Below are 18,647 nucleotides of genomic sequence, written 5' to 3' on the forward strand. Positions count from 1 at the left end.
AAAGCAATTAGTTGGACATGGTGGTGTATGCCTGTAGTCCCAGCTACTGGAGAGGCTAAGGCAGGAGGATTGCTTGAACCCAGGAGTTCAAGTCTGCAGTGAGCTATGATCATGATACTGAATTTTAGCAGGCGGGACAGAGTAAGACCTTGTCTCAAAAAGAAAAGGAAAACAATGTATTTTTTTCAAAGTGAGATTTTTATTTTGATGGCTTCTACCCTTTTCAAGGACTAATTTACTGAGTTGTAAAATGTAGACTTTTTAAAGGAGAGGAAGAGGATGAAGATGGATGTGCAGGAGCTTGAACTTTGTATCTGTAATGTTTTATTTCTTTAGAAAGAATGTGAACCAGGCTGGGCACAGTGGCTCACGCCTGTAATCTCAGCACTTTGGGAGGCTGAGGCGGGTAGATCACCTGAGGTCAGGAGTTCCAGACCAGTCTGGCCAACATGGTGAAACCCCACCTCTACTAAAAATACAAAAATTAGCTGCGCATGGTGACACGTGCCTGTAATCCCAGCTACTTGGGAGCCTGAGGCAGGAGAATCGCTTGAATCTGGGAGGTGGAGGTTGCAGTGAGCCCAGATCGAGTCATTGAATTCCAGCCTGGGTGACAAAGCAAGACTCCATTTCAAAAAAAAAAACAAAAAAAAAAACTATGCACCAAAAATGGCAAAATCTTAGGATGTGATGAAATCTGAGTAATGGAATAAAAAATATTGTTAATTATATTATTCTCAATATTTTTCAGAGGCACCACAGAGAGGGAGCCAGATTATTTGGTGAACTTGATTAGTAATGCAATCTACCACACAGTCTTTAAGAACATTACTCCTGCTGAATGAGAACTTTCATCTCTCAGCTGACAACCATTCTCATAGGAACCATCTCACCTGCTGATACTGCCGATTTCAGCAGCACTGCCCTCTTAAGGACTATTTGTACAAGCCTTTAAATATTTCATTGCATTTGAGCCCTTATTAATTTATAACCATGGATGGAAAATGGAAAATTAAAGTGCTGGTATGAGTCATAGTCATAAGAAACATAGGTCTCATAAACTTAAAACACATGAGACAATTCCTTGGACATGCTAGAGGCTGTATCTGTCTCAGTCAGAGTTCCCCAGGCAGTCTAAGCTAATGGACTCTGCTCGGTTGTGAAGGAAGCAAATTTAAAAACTTGTCTTAAAAAAAAATAAGTAAAAAAAAAAAAAAAAAAAAGGCTGGGCGCACTGGCTCACGCCTGTAATCCCAGCACTTTGGGAGGCCAAGGCAGGCAGATCACCTGAGGTCAGGAGCTCGAGACCAGCCTGGCCAACATGGTGAAACCCCGTCTCTACTTAAAATACAAAAATTAGCCAGGTGTTGTGGTATGCACCTGTAATCCCAGCTACTCAGGAGGCTCAGGCAGGAGAATCACTTGAACCTGGGAGGCAGAGGTTGCAGTGAGCCGAGGTGGCGCCATTGCACTACAGCCTGGGGGACAAGAGAAAGACTTCATCTTAAAAAAAAAAAAAAAGAGGCCGGGTGTGGTGGCTCATGTCTGTAATCCCAGCACTTTGGGAGGCTGAGGCGGGCGGATCACGAGGTCAGGAGATCGAGACTATCTTGGCTAACACAGTGAAATGAGCTGGGCATGGTGGTGGGCGTCTGTAGTGCCACCTACTCGGGAGGCTGAGGCAGGAGAATGGTGTGAACCTGGGAGGCGGAGCTTGCAGTGAGCTGAGATCGCGCCACTGCACCTCCAGCCTGGGCGGCAGAGCGAGACTCCGTCTCAAACAAAAAAAGAAAGAAAGAAAGAAGAAACTTGTAGTAGCCATGGTGCATGCCTGTTGTTCCAGCTACCCAGGAGCCTGAGGCAGGAGGATCACTTGAGCCCAGGAGGTGGAGGCTGCAGTGAACTGTGATCCCACCACTGCATTCCAGCCTGGGCAACAGAATAAGATCCTGTGTCAAAAAAACAAACAAACAAACAACAACAACAAAAAAAACAGACCGGGCACAGTGGCTTATGCCTGTAATCCCAGTACTTTGGGAGGCTGAGGCAGGTGGATCATCTGAGGTTGGGAGTTCAAGACCAGCCTGACCAACATGGAGAAACCCCGTCTCTACTAAAAATTAGCCGGCCGTGGTGGCATATGCCTGTAATCCCAGCCACTTGGGAGGCTGACGCAGGAGAATCACTTGAACCTAGGAGGTGGAGGTTGCGGTGAGCTGAGATTGCGCCATTGCACTCCAGCCTGGGTAACAAGAGCGAAACTCCATCTCAAAAAAGAAAAGAGGCCGGGCGCGGTGGCTCAAGCCTGTAATCCCAGCACTTTGGGAGGCCGAGGCGGGTGGATCACGAGGTCAGGAGATCGAGACTGTCCTGGCTAACATGGTGAAACCCCGTCTCTACTAAAAATACAAAAAACTAGCCGGGCGTGGTGGCGGGCGCCTGTAGTCTCAGCTACTTGGGAGGCTGAGGCGGGAGAATGGCGTGAACCCGGGAGGCGGAGCTTGCAGTGAGCGGAGATCACGCCACTGCACTCCAGCCTGGGAGACACAGCGAGACTCTGTCTCAAAAAAAAAAAAAAAAAAAAAAAAAGAAAAGAAACTTGCAGTACCCTAGGTGCGTGCCTGTTGTTCCAGCTACTCAGGAGCCTGAGGCAGGAGGATCACTTGAGCCCAGGAGGTGAAGGCTGCAGCGAGCCGTGATCACACCACTGCATTCCAGTTTGGGCAACAGAATAAGATCCTGTGTCAAAACAAAACAAAAAAAAACAGGTCAGGAACAGTGGCTCACGCCTATAATCCCAGCACTTTGGGAGGCCGAGGCGGGTGGATCACCTGAGGTCATGAGTTCAAGAACAGCCTGGCCAATATGATGAAACCTTATCTCTACTAAAAATACAAAAATTAGTCAGGCATGGTGGTGCGTGCCTGTAGTCCCAGTTACTCCTGGAGGCTGAGGCAGGAGAATCACTTGAACCTGGGAGATGGAGGTTGCAGTGAGCCGAGATCACCCTACTGCACTCCAGCTTGGGCAACAGAGCCAGACTCCATCTCAAAAAAAAAAATAAAAAAAAAGTTCAGGCCGGGCGCGGTGGCTCAAGCCTGTAATCCCAGCACTTTGGGAGGCCGAGACGGGAGGATCACGAGATCAGGAGATCGAGACCATCCTGGCTAACACGGTGAAACCCCGTCTCTACTAAAAAATACAAAAAACTAGCCGGGCGCGGTGGCGGGCGCCTGTAGTCCCCGCTACTTGGGAGGCTGAGGCAGGAGAATGGCGTGAACCCGGGAGGCGGAGCTTGCAGTGAGCTGAGATCCGGCCACTGCACTCCAGCCTGGGCGGCAGAGCCAGACTCCGTCTCAAAAAAAAAAAAAAAAAAAGGCCGGGCGCGGTGGCTCAAGCCTGTAATCCCAGCACTTTGGGAGGCCGAGACGGGCGGATCACGAGGTCAGGAGGTCGAGACCATCCTGGCTAACATGGTGAAACCCCGTCTCTACTAAAAATACAAAAAACTAGCCGGGCGAGGTGGCGGGTGCCTGTAGTCCCAGCTACTCCGGAGGCTGAGGCTGAGATCCGGCCACTGCACTCCAGCCCGGGCTACAGAGCAAGACTCCGTCTCAAAAAAAAAAAAAAAAAAAAGTTCAGATGTCATTAGAAAGATTTTTAAGCTCTCTGGGAACAGAAACTCTACAGTGTCAGCTTGTGGACATTCTGGTTTCATATTTATTTCTAGGAACACATTATGTAGCGGCTACCCATATTTAGCTGACTTTTTGTTTTTTTTAAAGACGGGATCAAGGCTGGAGTGCAGTGGCGCATTTGCGGCTCACTGCAGCCTTGACCTCCAGGGCTCAAGCAATTCTCTTGCCTCAGCCTCCTGAGTAGCTGGGCCTCCAGGAGTGCGACACTATGCTGGCTAACTTTTTTTTAATTTGTATTTTTTGTAGAAATGGGGTTCTTACTATATTGCCCAGGCAGGGCTCCAACTCCTGAGCTTAAGCGATCTGCCCGCCTGGGCCTCCGAAAGTGCTGGGATTACAGGCTCAAGCCACCACGCAGGCTGGGTATATTGTTTTCTGAGCCGCAACGCAGGCTTTAACACTCACAATAACACAGTGTGCTGTTGTCTTCCATCTTCTGGGCAGACTAAGGGGGCCCGTGGAACATGCTGACGGTGCAGTGGTCAAGCTGGTTTCCGCTGGGCATGCTCTGCCGAGGAGACTTGGGCTGCCTCAGGAGCTGCAGTGTCTTGGGCTGCTAGAAGCTGGGTGACTTGAGGATCTTCTTTTTCGCTGTGGCTGTGGATGCCTTTCAGCACTGCCTTCTTCGCCTTCAAGGCCTTTGCCTTACCCTGGGCTTTGGGAGGGGCAGGACCTTCCTTCTCCACCTTTGACACAATCTTCAGAAAAGCCTGAAGGGGTCTCCGTTGGTGAGACAGGACACAGTGATGCTGGGCTGGGTGAAAGGCAGAACTCTCTGTTACTTCTCCAAAGGAGAGAAGGCTGCCACACAGGGCCACACGGGAGTTGCACCAGGAAGAGTAACAGCAAGCTGAAAGTGTCTGAGGTGGCTTTTGTAATGCAAAGGAGGTTTTAGGGCTTCCTGGGGTTTGGGTATTTTGACAATTCTGTGACCAAACAAGAAAAGGCCATTCCTGAGCTGAAAAGTACCCGGGGTCTCTGGCCCTGAATCTGTGCATATTGTAACCCAGGCGTGATAAGGGAAGTAGTTGGGGTGAGGCCTTAGCAAACTGCCTGTGACAGGGAATTCCGAATTGTTAGCCATGGCTTCAAAACTCGGTCAAGATGACACTTGTAAAATATTTTATTACAGCAAACAATTCCCCGTATTGTATTGCCTCTTTTTGAAATATCTAGAATGGTTGTTTTCCTGACTGGACTGTGACCGATACAGATATATTTGATTGCATTCCAAATTTTAAACATTGATGCCATAAATTGATACCCTACCTTGTTTTAACCTGATTGACTCTCTCTTAACTGAGAGAGCCGGACAGACTCCATTTTGGTTTCTTCGCTTGCAGCCCCTTGTCACCCTCCCTAAAGGATATAACTGTTGCAAGCTGACTCCAAGCACATCCAGGAATGCGCTTATTTAAGATACTGAGGCAAGCTGTACCAGCAGCTCCTGGGACATGCCCTCGGTTGATGGTACCCAAAGCCCCTGCGTTTATTACTTTGTGATAATTTAAGCCCCTGAACTTGGGACTGTTTATTTTCCTGTAACTGTTTCTGTAACAATTCATCTTTTAACCTTTTGCCTGTTCTGCTTCTGTAAAAAAATTTCTTTAGCTAGACTTCCCGTCCCCTATTTAGGACAAGGTATAAAAAGAAATCTAGTCCCTTCTTCGGGACTGAGAGAATTTCGAGCTCTAGCCGTCTCTTGGTGGCCGGCAATAAAGGACTCCTGAGTTAGTCTCAGAGTGTGGCGTTCTCCCTATAACTCGCTTGGTTACAACAATAATATCACCATTAATCAGAATACTGTTTTTTGTTTGTTTTTACTGTTAGCTGCACAAATCTACCACTAATGACTGCATCTGCCCATCTTTGTCTCTTTTTTTTTTTTTTTTTTTTTTTTTTTTTTTTTTGAGACGGAGTCTCGCTCTGTCGCCCAGGCTGGAGTGCACTGGCCGGATCTCAGCTCACTGCAAGCTCCGCCTCCCGGGTTTACGCCATTCTCCTGCCTTAGCCTCCCGAGTAGCTGGGACTACAGGCGCCCGCCACCTCGCCCGGCTAAGTTTTTGTATTTTTTTTAGTAGAGACGGGGTTTCACCGTGTCAGCCAGGATGGTCTCGATCTCCTGACCTCGTGATCCGCCCGTCTTGGCCTCCCAAAGTGCTGGGATTACAGGCTTGAGCCACCGCGCCCGGCCCCTTTGTCTCTTATTGTCAGAGACGTTGGAGCCACAGTGGCTCCATCTTGAATAGGGGCTAGGTAAAATGAGGCTGAGAACTACTGGACTGCATTCCCTGGAGGCTAGGCATTCTAAGTCACTGGATGAGATAGAAGGTCAGGACAAGGTGCAGGTCATAAAGACCTTGCTAATAAAATAGGTTGCAGTAAAGAAGGCAGCCAAATCCAATCAAAACCAAGATGGCGACAAAAGTGACCTCTGATCATCCTCACTGCTCCTTATACGCTAATCATAATATATTAGCATGCTAAAAGACACTCCCACCAACACCATGACAGTTTACAAAGGCCATGGCAATGTCAGGAAGTTAACTTACATTGTCTAAAATGGTGGGGAGGAACCTTCAGTTCCGGGACTTGCCCACCCCCTTCCTGGAAAACTCATGAATAATCCACTTCTTGTTTAGCATATAATCAAGAAATAACTATAAGTATCCTTAGTGGAGCAGTCACGCCGCCACTCTGCCTATAGAGTAGCCATTCTTTATTCCTTTATTTCTTTATTTTATTCCTTTTTTTGGAGGGGGCGGAAACGGAGTCTCTCGTCGATCTCGGCTCACTGCAGCCTCTGCCTCCTGCGTTCAAGCGATTCTTCTGCCTCAGCCTCCTGAGTAGCTGGGATTACAGGCACATGCCACCACACCTGGCTACTTTTTTTTAGAGACTGGGTTTCATCATGTGAGCCAGGCTGTTCTCCAACTCCTGGCCTCAAGTGATCCGCCCACTTTGGCGTCCCAAGTGCTGGGGTTACAGGCATGAGCCACTGCACCTGGCCCTCCTTTACTTTCTTAATAAACTTGCTTTCACTTTACTTTATGAACTTGCCTTGAGTTATTTCTTGTGCGAGATCCAAAAACCCTCTCTTGGGTTCTGGATTTGGGACCCCTTTTTGGGAACATTGTTATTTTGAGTTTCTCGGAGGCAGGGATTTTGTCTTAATGTACTCTGTCTCACAACCCCAGTCCAGAACCTGGCCAAACCCCAAATGTGCTTTAATAAATATGTGATTAATTACATAGATCTCTGAGAACGTATCAATCATAATTCTTGACTTCCACCTTGGCTGCAATTCAGGACTGGAACCAGCTCCACATTCTGACCTTCACAGGCCTGACCCTGGACAAGAGCCAGATTCTTTAATGAATCATCTGGCATACTACTTATTTTCCTCCTCTCACTCCTATGAAACTCACAATTATCATGGCCTCCGGGAAGCAGTTCCAACCTGTGTTCTGACAAAAATGAGAGAGCTCACAAAATTTTCTTTTGTTTACCAGCCTGGGCAATATGGTGAAACCCTGTCTCTATCAAATAACTCACAAAAACTTGCCAGGCGTGGTGGCACGTGTTTGTAGTCCCAGATAGTCTGGAGGCTGAGGTGAGAGAATTACTTGAGCCCGGTAGGCAGAGGTTGTAGTGGGCTGTGATTGCACCGCTGTACTCCAACCTGGGCAACAGAGCCAGACCCTGTATCATATATATATTTATTTCTGTTTAGTTTTATTTTTAAGTTCTAACAGAGATATGAAGCCTATCTCCAGGGCCAACTTCATGGGCAGTGTGACCTGAGCAGTGGGACCTGGGCAAAGTGACCTAGACTTGTGACCTGAGCAGTGTGAGCTGGGCACTGGGACCTGGATAATCTGGATGTGTGACCTGGATGTGTGACCTGAGCTGTGTGATCTGGGTGGTGTGAACTGGGCAGTGTGACCTGGGTAGTGGGACCTGAGCAGTGGGACCTGGATAATCTGGATGTGTGACCTGGATGTGTGACCTGAGCTGTGTGATATGGGTGATGTGAGCTGGGCAGTGCGACCTGGGCAGAGTGACCTGAGCAGTGGGGCCTGGGCACTGTGACCTGGAAAATCTGGATGTGTGACCGGAGCAGTGAAACCTGAGCAGTGGGACCCTGGACAGTGGAACTTGCTAGAGACCTGTGCTTAGAAGGACTGCATGCTTCATTTAATGTCCTACTGTTGCCATCTTGAAATTCTTAATACTTTTTCAAAAATAGGCCTCAAAATTTCCTTTTGCACTGGATCCCACAAATTATGTGGCCAATCCTGCCTCTTTGGTATGTACCTTAAGCCTCCTGTGACGTGAATTTATCAAGTCATGTGGATTTTAGTTATGAAACCTCCAGTAGTTTCATAGCTCCCCACTTTCCTCAGGAAATATACTCCAAACAGGACTGGGTGCAGTAGCTCACGCCTGTAATCCCAGCACTTTGGGAGGCCAAGGCAGGCAGATCACAAGGTCAGGAGTTCGAGATCAGCCTGACCAACATGGTGAAACCCCATCTCTACTAAAAATTCAAAAATTAGCTGGACATGGTGGCACGCGCCTGTAATCCCAGCTACTCAGGAGGCTGAGGCAGAGAATTGCTTGAAGTCAGCGGGTGGAGGTTGCAGTGGAGCTGAGATCATGCCACTGCACTCCAGCCTGGGCAACAGAGTGAGACTCCATCTCAAAAAAAAAAGCTTTTTACCTTCTGTTACCTACCCCCACACACACTGACACCCCTGAAAGTTCCTTACCCTTACCTCTCTCAGCTCTGTCCCTTTTTCTTTCCAATGTGAACCCTCAGTTACTGTGCTCCTTGCTGTTTGTGACCCTGCAGGCCTGCCAGCTGCCCATCCCATGTGCGTCCTGTTTCCATCCTGCCCTGGGTAGTCCTCTGCTTCTCTTTACCTGGCCAATTTCACCTTATCCTGTAAGTGTGAACTTAGATGTCACCATTTCTGGGAGGCCCTCTCTGATCTACCCCAAACTAAGATATGGGCCGGGAGCGGTGGCTCACTCCTACAATCCCAGCACTTTGGGAGGCTGAGGTGAACAGATAGCCTGAGCCCAAGAGTTCAAGACAAGCCTGGGAAACATGGCGAAACCCTGGCTCTACAGAAAATACCAAATTAGTGGGGCATGGTGGCGCACACCTGTAATCTCAGCTACTCAGGAGGCTGATGTGGGAGAATCGCTTGAACCTGGGAGGCAGAGGTTGCAGTGAACCGAGATTGCACTACTGCACTCCAGCCTGGGTGACAGAGTAAGACTCTGTCTCAAACAAACAAACAAAAAAAAAACCACACACACACACACATTCAACAGCACCATGTGCATAGGTACATGAATTTCTTTTCTAACACATCTAGGTTTTCCTTTCCAGGAAAACTACCTACATGTAGCTCTGAATTTCTCAGCCTTTAGAGGGGTCCTGAGGTCTCTCTTGAGATAGACCCTTGCCTAGGTTATGGAGGTAGTTCAAATGAAACCTTCCCACCCCCAAAGGACTTTCCGGTCCAATCCAATTCCTGAGGCACGTGTCTCTTCCTTCACCTTTTGTGGTGTATTCACCCTTCGCAAGACCCAACTAAAATAAGAACTCCCCACAATTGTAATTAATCTCTTCCTGCTTTCCTAGTGGTTTGTTTTGTTTTGTTACTTTTTTATTTTTTTAGACGGAATTTTGCTCTTGTTGCCTATGCTGGAGTGCAATGGCGCGATCTCGGCTCACCGCAACCTCCGCCTACCTGTTCAAGTGATTCTCCTGCCTCAGCTTCCTGAATAGCTGGGATTACAGGCATGTGCCACCACGCCCAGCTAATTTTCTATTTTTAATAGAGACAGGGTTTCTCTATGTTGGTCAGGCTAGTCTCAAAGTCCCAACCTCAGCTGATCCACCCGCCTCGGCCTTCCAAAGTGCTGGGATTACGGGTGTGAGCCACCTCGCCCAGCCTTTTTTTGAAATGTTTTATTTTTAATGATATACATCATACATGCTGACTTACATCACAGTGACTTGTGCCACTAGGTTAGATGGTCCACTTTTTTTTTTTTTTTGAGATGGTCTCACTCTGTCATCCAGGCTGGAGTACAGTGGCGTGATCACAGCTCACTGTAACCTTGCCCTCCTGGGCTCAAGTGATCCTCCTGCCTTAGTCTCTTGAGTAGCTGGGGCCACAGGCATGTGCCACCATGCCTGGCTAATTTTTAAAATTTTTGTACAGACAGGGTTTGCTTTGTTGCCCAGGCTGGTCTTGAATTCCTGGGCTCAAGCAATCTTCTCATCTTGGCCCCTGAAAGTGCTGGGATTGTAGGTTTGAGCCACTGGGTCCAGCCTCAGTGGTCTGCTTTGAGAGCAGGAACAAAACGTTACTAATCTTTCCAGCCTTTATGTCTTTATGTTTTGTCCATAGTGGGCACTCAAATTAATATTGGGTAATTTGAATTTCTAACAGAGAGACTGAAATGCAATTGGCCATAGAGAAGAAGAGATTTGAAAGGGTGGCTTTATCTAGTGGAAAGAAAAAACGTTCACCAGCCGGGCACGGTGGCTCACGCCTGTAATCCTAGCACTTTGGGAGACCAAGGCGGGTGGATCACCTGAGATCAGGGGTTCGAGACCAACCTGGGCAACATGGTAAACTCCATCTCTACTAAAAATATAAAAATTAGCCAGATGTGGTGGCAGGCACCTGTAATCTCAGCTACTGGGGAGGCTGAGGCATGAGAATCACTTGAACCCAGGAGGTGGAGGCTGCAGTGAACCAAGATCACACCACTGCACTCCAGCCTGGACAACAGAATGAGACTCACTCTCAAAAACAGAAAACAAAAAAAAAAAGAAAAAGAAAAAGAAAAAACGTTCCCTAACAAATAGCTGGGAAATAGCTGAACTCAGAAGAAGGTGAAGGAGAGAGAAAAATTGGAGTATAAGAAAATGAGGGAGGCTGGGCGTGGTGACTTCAGACACTTTGGGAGGCTGAGGTGGGAGGATCACTTGAGGCCAGGAGTTCAAGACCAGCCTGGCCAACAGAGCAAAACTCCGTCTCTATATTTTTTTTGAAACAGAGTCTTGCTCTGTTGCCCAGGCTGGAGTGCAGTGGCATGATCTCGGCTCACTGCAACCTCCGGCTCCGAGTTTCCAGCAATTCTCCTGCCTCAGTCTCCCAAGTAGCTGGGATTACAGGCATACACTACTATGCCTGGCTAATTTTTTTTTTTTTTTTTTTTTTTTGGTGAAAGCTGCAAAACTTTATTGAGATAGTTTAAGTCAAATATCTAATATAAAACCAGTTTGCGTCATTTCAGCTTGTCTTCATTTAAACTTGTGGTTGTCCTTCACCTGTTTCTGGCATTTTACAGTGTTCTTCCTTGGGTATAATCTTCACCTTGAGGCCAGCACCCAAATCCAGATTTTTTTTTTTTTTTTTTTTTTTTTGAGACGGAGTCTGGCTCTGTCGTCCGGGCTGGAGTGCAGTGGCCGGATCTCAGATCACTGCAAGCTCCGCCTCCCGGATTTACGCCATTCTCCTGCCTCAGCCTCCCGAGTAGCTGGGACTACAGGCGCCCGCCACCTCGCCCGGCTAGTTTTTTGTATTTTTTAGTAGAGACGGGGTTTCACCGTGTTAGCCAGGATGGTCTCGATCTCCTGACCTCGTGATCCGCCCGTCTCGGCCTCCCAAAGTGCTGGGATTACAGGCTTGAGCCACCGCCAAATCCAGATTTAACCCCGGTCTTTGACTGACGCAGCTCTTGCAGATCACCTTCCATGTCACGCACTTGGATCTCAGCTCTATCCTGATCTTCTTCTGTCTCCTGAACAGGTGTAGGATCCCGACTTTCAGCTGCTGGTTGTTCTTCTTGGGCCTCTCCATTACTGGGCTCCTGGGATTGGCTCCGCTGTGTCTCAGTAGGAAAGAAAGAATCCAGACCTCAGGGACCGGAGTTGCCCACTCACAGGTCCGCGGCGTTCCCCACACTCTAATTTTTTTGTATTTTTAGTAGAGACGGTGTCTCCATGTTGGTCAGGCTGGTCTCAAACTCCCCACCTCAGGTGATCTGCCCACCTCAGCCTCCCAAAATGCTGGGATTACAGACGTGAGCCACTGCGCCTGGCCCCGTTTCTATGAAAAACACAATTAGCTGGGCCGTGGTGGCACACACTTGTAAGCCCAGCTACTCAGGAGGCTGAGGCTGAGGCTTGAAACCGGGAGATGGAGGCTGCAGTGAGCCGAGATCGCACCACTGCACTCCAGCCTGGGAGACACAGGGAGACCCTGTCTCAAAGAAAAAAAAAAAGAAAAGAAAAAAGACAAGCCTGGGTGACAAAGAGGCTGCAAGTCCTAAAGTCCTAAAAGTGAGAAGTGTTTAAAATCTGGTAAGGGGGCCGGGCGCGGTGGCTCAAGCCTGTAATCCCAGCACTTTGGGAGGCCGAGATGGGCGGATCACGAGGTCAGGAGACCGAGACCATCCTGGTTAACACGGTGAAACCCCGTCTCTACTAAAAAATACAAAAAACTAGCCGGCCGAGGTGGCGGACGCCTGTAGCCCCAGCTACTCGGGAGGCGGAGGCAGGAGAATGGCGTGAACCCGGGAGGCGGAGCTTGCAGTGAGCTGAGATCCGGCCACTGCACTCCAGCCTGGGTGACAGCACGAGACTCCGTCTCAAAAAATAAATAAATAAATAAATAAATAAATAAATAAATAAATAAATAAATAAAATCTGGTAAGGAAGGCCCCAGTGAAGAATGAAGGAGAAGGTGCGAGTGAACTGTAAGAAACCTTACCAAGGTTATGGGGGCTGTCATCCTTAGTTCTGGCAGAAAAGGAACAGTGTGGTGCCAGGCAGAGTGGCTCACGTCTATAATCCTAAGACCTTGGGGAGCTGAGGCAGGAGGATCACTTGAGAGCAGGAGCTTGAGAGCAGCCTAGGCAACATAATGAGACCCTGTCTCTCAAAACAAACAGGCTGGCCATGGTGGCTCATGCCTGTAATCCCAGCACTTTGGGAGGCCAAGGCGGGCAGATCAAGAGGTCGAGATATCGAGACCATCCTGGCCAACATGGTAAAACCCTGTCTCTACTAAAAATACAAAAATTAGCTGGGTGTGGTGGTGCTTGCCTGTAATCCCAGCTACTTGGGAGGCTGAGGCAGAATCACTTGAACCCAGGAGGGATCACTTGAACCTGGGAGGCGGAGATTGTGGTGAGCCGAGATCAAGTGCACCACTGCACACCAGCCTGGTGACAGAGCAAGACTCCTTCTCAAAACAAACAAACAAACAGAAAACCAGGTGACTTTTCTTTCTTTTCGTTTTTTTTTTTTTTTGAGACGGAGTTTGTTCTTGCTGCCCAGGCTGGAGTGCAATGGCTTGATCTCGGTTCATTGCAACCTCCGCCTCCTGGGTTCAAGCGATTCTCCTGCCTCAGCCTCCCGAGTAGCTGGGATTACAGGCATGTGCCACCACGCTAATTTTTTGTATTTTTTTTTTTTAGTAGAGATGGGGTTTCTCCATGTTGGTGAGGCTGGTCTTGAACTCCAGACTTCAGGTGATCCACCTGCCTTGGCCTCCCAAAGTGTTGGGATTACAGGTGTGAGCCACTGTGCCGGGCCTAAAACCATGTGACTTTTTTTTTTTTTGAGACAGAGTCTCTCTGTGTCACCTGTAGCTGGGACTACAGGCACGAGCTGCCACGCCTGGCTAATTTTTTTATATTTTTGGTAGAGACGGGGTTTCACCATGTTGGTCAGGATGGTCTTAATCTTCTAACCTCGTGATCGCCCACCTCTGCCTCCCAAAGTGCTGGGATTACAGGTGTGAGCCACCACACCCAGCCAACCAGGTGACTTTTCTAAATAACTCCACTATTGCAATCAGTATGTCAGTTAAATATGTGGTTGTTTGAAAATAATACCGCCCACCCCGCCCCACAAAAAAATGAAAAGAATAACCCAACTGTGACTAAGTTCCTTGCGAAGCCTCAGTGTAACTGCTCAAGGGGTTCACCTTGCCCACTGCCTAGTCAGAGCTGATTTATCAAAACAGGAGAATTGCAATAAAGAATAATTCATGCAGAACTGGTTGCGTGGAAGGCTGGTGGAAGATCAGGGTTTGTTTTTGTTTGTTTGTTTTGAGACGGAGTCCTCGCCCTGTTCCCCAGGCTGGAGTGCAGCGGTGCGATCTCGGCTCACTGCAACCTTCGCCTCCCGGGTTCAAGCTATTCTCATGGCTCAGCCTCCCAAGTAGCCAGGATTACAGGTGCCCGCCACCACGCCAGGCTAATTTTTGTATTATTAGTAGAGACGGGGTTTCGCCATGCTGGTTATGTTGGTCTCAAACTCCTGACCTCGGGTGATCCACCCGCATCGGCCTCCCAAAGTGCTGGGATTACAGGAGTAACCCACCGCGACCGGCCTTTATCAGGGTTTTAAAGAATAATTTGGTGGGTAGGGAGGGGCGGCCAGTGAATCTGGAGTGCTGATTGGTTGGCTCGGGGATGAAATCAGAGGAAGTGGAAGATGTTCTCTTATGCTGAGTCAGTTCCTGGGTCGGGGGCACAGAACTGGTTGGCAGGTCCAGGTGGGGCCATCTGGTTGTTAGAAATGCAAAAACCTAAAAAGACATCTCAAAAGGCGGATCTTAGGTTCTCAACACTGATGTTACCTTTAAGAATAATTGTGGAAGTTGCGAATCTTACAACCTCCAGTACAATGGCTGGTAATACTTAGAATTCCAGCCCCTCTCATTCTAACTTGGTGGCTGGTGGCCTTTTATTCATTTCACAAGGACAGTTTAGCTTTTGGGAGGGGCTATTATTTAAACTATAAACTAAATTCCTTCCTAAGGCTAGTTCGGCCTATGCCCAGGAATGGACAAGGACAGTTCAGAGATTAGAGGCAAGATAGAGTTGGTTAGATCTGATGTCTTTCACTTGTCATAATTTCCTTAGTTATAATTTTGCAAAGGCAGTTTCATTTGTCCTTTGGAAGCCAGTTCCCATACTCTCTTGCACTCAAACAAGTACAACTCCAAAGACATTGACACTAAGCTTTATTTAATAAACTTTAACTGCAAAGGCATTTTTCTCTCTTCTTCGTTTTGTTCTCCAGTTAGATTCCCTCTATTCTTTATTTTCTTATCTAGAGAAATTTGGCAACTGTCTGTAAGTTCAGATCTTGAATAGTAAGATTTCTAAAATATAAAATTCCCTTTAATCAATGATTGATTTGCCTAATGAATATGAAATTCTGGTGGGGAGGGAAAAAGGGAAGGTAACTATGGGAGCTTGCTGGAGTTTAATTGTTGAAAAAGTCTCTTTCAAGATACCATTTCCCATTCTGATCACATGTCTCCGCTTTTTCTCAGAGCACAAATGCTTGTCCTATATTAAAAGTGGCTATAGCCGGGTGTGGTGGCTCATGCCTGTAATCCCAGCACTTTGGGAGGCCAAGGTAGGTGGATCACAAGGTCAGGAGATCGAGACCATCCTGGCTAACACTGCAAGACCCCGTCTCCACTAAAAATACAAAAAATTAGCCGGGTGTGGTGGCCGGCGCCTGTAGTCCCAGCTACTCAGGAGGCTGAGGCAGGAGAATGGCGTGAACCTGGGAGGCGGAGCTTGCAGTGAGCCCAGATCATGCCACTGCACTCCATCCTGGGCGACAGAGCGAGACTCCGTCTCAAAAAAAAAAAAAAAAAAAAGTGGCTGTGGGCCGGGCGCAGCGGCACACACCTGTAATCCCAGCACTTTGGGAGGCCGAGGCGGCCAGATCACCTGAGATCAGGAGTTTAAGACCAGCCTGGCCAACATGGTGAAAACCCATCTCTACTAAAAATACAAAAAATTAGTTGGACATGGTGGGCACCTGTAATCCCAGCTACTTGGGAGACTGAGGCAGGAGAATCGCTTGAACCTGGGAGGCGGAGGTTGCAGTGAGCCAAGATCGCACCACTGCACTCCAGCCCAGTGACAGTACGTGACTCTGTCTCAAAAAAAAAGAAATGGCTGATTGTCTGAAGGTAGTGAGTTATCTCAATTGATTGTTCATGATCAGTTACAGATGGAACTCCTTGTTCTACTCTTTTGCCTGTGGTCACTACTGCACTTAACTAGTATATACACATATATTTTAAAAAGTGGCCGTGGGCATAATTAAATTTTAAATGGAAGATCCCACAGAGAAAATGATCTCCAATGTGAAAGGAACCAGAATTTTTGTTGTTGTTCTTCATTATTCAACTTGAAGAAACCAGAATTTTGTAGTGAAAACACAAAACAAGGCTGGGCGATGTGGCTCACACCTGTAATGCCAGCACTTTGGGAGGCTGAGGCGGGTGAATCACCTGAGGTCAGGAGTTTGAGACCAGCCTGACCAACATGACCGGTCTGTACTAAAAATACAAAATTAGCCAGGTGTGATGGCGCATGCCTGTAATCCCAGCTACTTGGAAGGCTGAGTCAGGAGAATTGCTTGAACCCGGGAGGCGGAGGTTGTGGTGAGCCCAGATCGCGTCATTGCACTGCAGCCTGGGTAACAAGAGTGAAATTCCATCTGAAAAAAAAAAAAAAAGACGACGAAGAAGAAAGAAAACACAAAACAAAAACGGAGCTTTTTGTTTGGTTTTCTGATTAACTCCCCAAATAATGTTACTTATCATTTCTGATTAAGGGCCAACGCTTGACAAGGTAGGGATGGCTCTTGGTTCCAGGATAAAGCTACTTAGTAAGAAAGTTGCAGCTTTAAAGCCTTTTAAAACTAACCAGATCTGTAACTGAATAGTTTTAACAGTATCTTTCTTCCTATTTAGCCTGATTTTAGGAAATTTAGATTGAATCAATTTTTTTTTTTTCTGCATGTCTGAAATAAAACTTTCAACCGTGCTAATAATCTAACTTATCTCAGATTCTTGGCTTTGACAGTAGTCCATAGGCTAACCGCAGACAAGGGCGTTTCTAGACGAAACACGAGTTGGGAGGAAATAAACTCCTCCAAAGCATAGAACTATCTTTCACTATCTCTAACACTGTGTTGTGTCTTGCAGAGGCCTTGTGTAACTGGTTGAATGACTGTTTCTTTTTTTGTTTTGAGAAGTGTCTCACTGCCATCGCCCAGGCTGGAGTGTAGTGGCACAATCACGGCTCACTGCAGCCTCAAACTCCCTGGCTCAGGTAATTCTCCCGCCTCAGCCCCTGGAGTAGCTGGGACCACAGGCACATGCCACCAAGCCCAGCTAATTTTGTGTTTTGTTTTGTTTTGTTTGAGACCGAGTTTCACTCTTGTTGTCCAGGCTGGAGTGCAATGGTGCGATCTCGGCTCACCGCAACCTCCGCCTCTTGGGTTCAAGCGATTCTCCTGCCTCAGACTTCCCAGTAGCTGGAATTACAGGCATGCGCCACCACACCCAGCGAATTTTATTTGTATTTTTAGTAGAGATGGGGTTTCTCCATGTTGGTCAGTCTGGTCTCAAACTTCCGACCTCAGGTGATCCGCCCGCCTTTGGCCTCCCAAAGTGCTGGTGTTATGGGTGGGTCTTTGTTCTCACAGCTCCCAAGATGGCAGCAAGCCTTTTGTTCTCTGACCTGGGGTTCTAGGCCTCACAGATTTCAAGGAATGAGACTTTGGGCCATGCAGTGAGTGTTATAGCTCTATTAGAAGAGAACCGTGGAAACCAGAGACTAGTGTTCTGCTCCATTAGGACGAACCTGGGCACTTAGCCACACAGGAACAATGGTGAGCCTATAGCCCAAACTGGAGCCGCAATGGGTGCCTTGCTGGATCAGAAACGCAGGGGACACCCTGCCAAATCCAAAGGGGTGGAAGTCAACTGCGGGTCTGCCACAGCAGCAAACAGCAGTGGTGGACAGTGAGGGAAAGCTCAGCTTGTAGTGGAATAAACATGGACCAGAAGCATGTGCAGTTGCAAGATTTAACAGAGTGAAAACAGAGCTCCCATACAGTGGGAGGGGACCCAAAGGGGGTTGCCCACTCCCAGCTCGAATGCCTGGGGTTTATATCCCAATCATTGTCCCTCCCCCTGTGCTCTCGGATTAGATGATTTGACTATTTCTTTACCTCCTGCTTTTAGCTTAATTGGTATTTTAGTGAGCCCTCATTACTACCTGATTGGTCGGGTGTGAGCTGAGTTACAAGCCCCCTGTTTAAAGGTGGGTGCGGTCACCTTCCCCAGCTAGGTTTAGGAATTCTTAGTCGCCCCAGAAAATTCACTAGTCCTGTCTCTCTCTGGGATTACAGGCGTGAGCCACTGCGCCCAGCCAATTTTGGTATTTTTTGTAGAGCCAGGGTTTCCCCATGTTGCCCAGGCTGGGGCTGAATCTTTAGAGCTGCACTCATGATTAAAAATGCTACCTGAAGCACAGCAAGGATGTCCTTGACATACATCCTATTTTCTAGGAAAAGATTACTACCACAGTAATTGAGCTGGGAAGCGGAGACAAATTGCTCTCCGTGGTGGTTCAAAGTACTGCAATTGACTGGAATAGCACCGCGCAGTTTTCCTTTCTCTCGTGCAAGATAAGTGATAGGAGCTGTATCGATTACCTGCAAGATAGAAGTAGAAGGGGGCCGGGTGCGGTGGCTCACGCCTATAATCCCAGCACTTTGGGAGGCGGAGGCGGGTGGATCATTTGACGCCAGGAGTTCCAGATCAGCCTGACCAACATGGTGAAACCACACCTCTACTAAAAACACAAAAAATTAGCCGGGTCTGGTGGTAGGCGCCTGTAATCCCAGCTACTGGGGCGGTTGGGCAGGAGAATCGCTTGAACTCGGGAGGCAGAGGTTGCAGTGAGCGGAGATCGTGCCACTTCACTCCAGCCTGGGCGACAAAAGCGAGACTCCCTCTCAAAAAAAAAAAAAAAAAAAAAAAAAGTAGTAGAAGGGAAGAAAACCACAAGGAACTAGACTAAAAG

General features: G+C 47.9%; 1 protein-coding gene across 1 annotated transcript; it reads right to left on the reverse strand.

The window, feature by feature from the left end:
- Positions 1 to 10,980: 10,980 nt before the first annotated feature.
- On the reverse strand, positions 10,981 to 11,605 carry LOC102123333 (X antigen family member 1-like). The gene is made up of 2 exons (XM_065518687.1): positions 11,442 to 11,605; positions 10,981 to 11,132 (listed from the first exon to the last, which is right to left on the reverse strand). The coding sequence occupies exons 1-2, from the start codon at positions 11,588 to 11,590 to the stop codon at positions 11,036 to 11,038; spliced, it is 246 nt and encodes an 81-aa protein (XP_065374759.1). The 5' UTR covers positions 11,591 to 11,605; the 3' UTR covers positions 10,981 to 11,035.
- Positions 11,606 to 18,647: the final 7,042 nt, after the last annotated feature.

The sequence above is a fragment of the Macaca fascicularis genome, chromosome 8 (assembly GCF_037993035.2).
Source record: "Macaca fascicularis isolate 582-1 chromosome 8, T2T-MFA8v1.1".
NCBI lineage: Eukaryota > Metazoa > Chordata > Mammalia > Primates > Cercopithecidae > Macaca > Macaca fascicularis.

Bases quoted from the DNA above. Each gene is read 5' to 3' on its own strand.
- LOC102123333 (XM_065518687.1), bottom strand. From the start codon at position 11,590: ATGGAGAGGCCCAAGAAGAACAACCAGCAGCTGAAAGTCGGGATCCTA. The intron at 11,133-11,441 runs AAATCTGGATTT...AAAAAAAAAAAA, and splicing joins GTCAGTCAAAGACCGGGGTT to AAATCTGGATTTGGGTGCTG.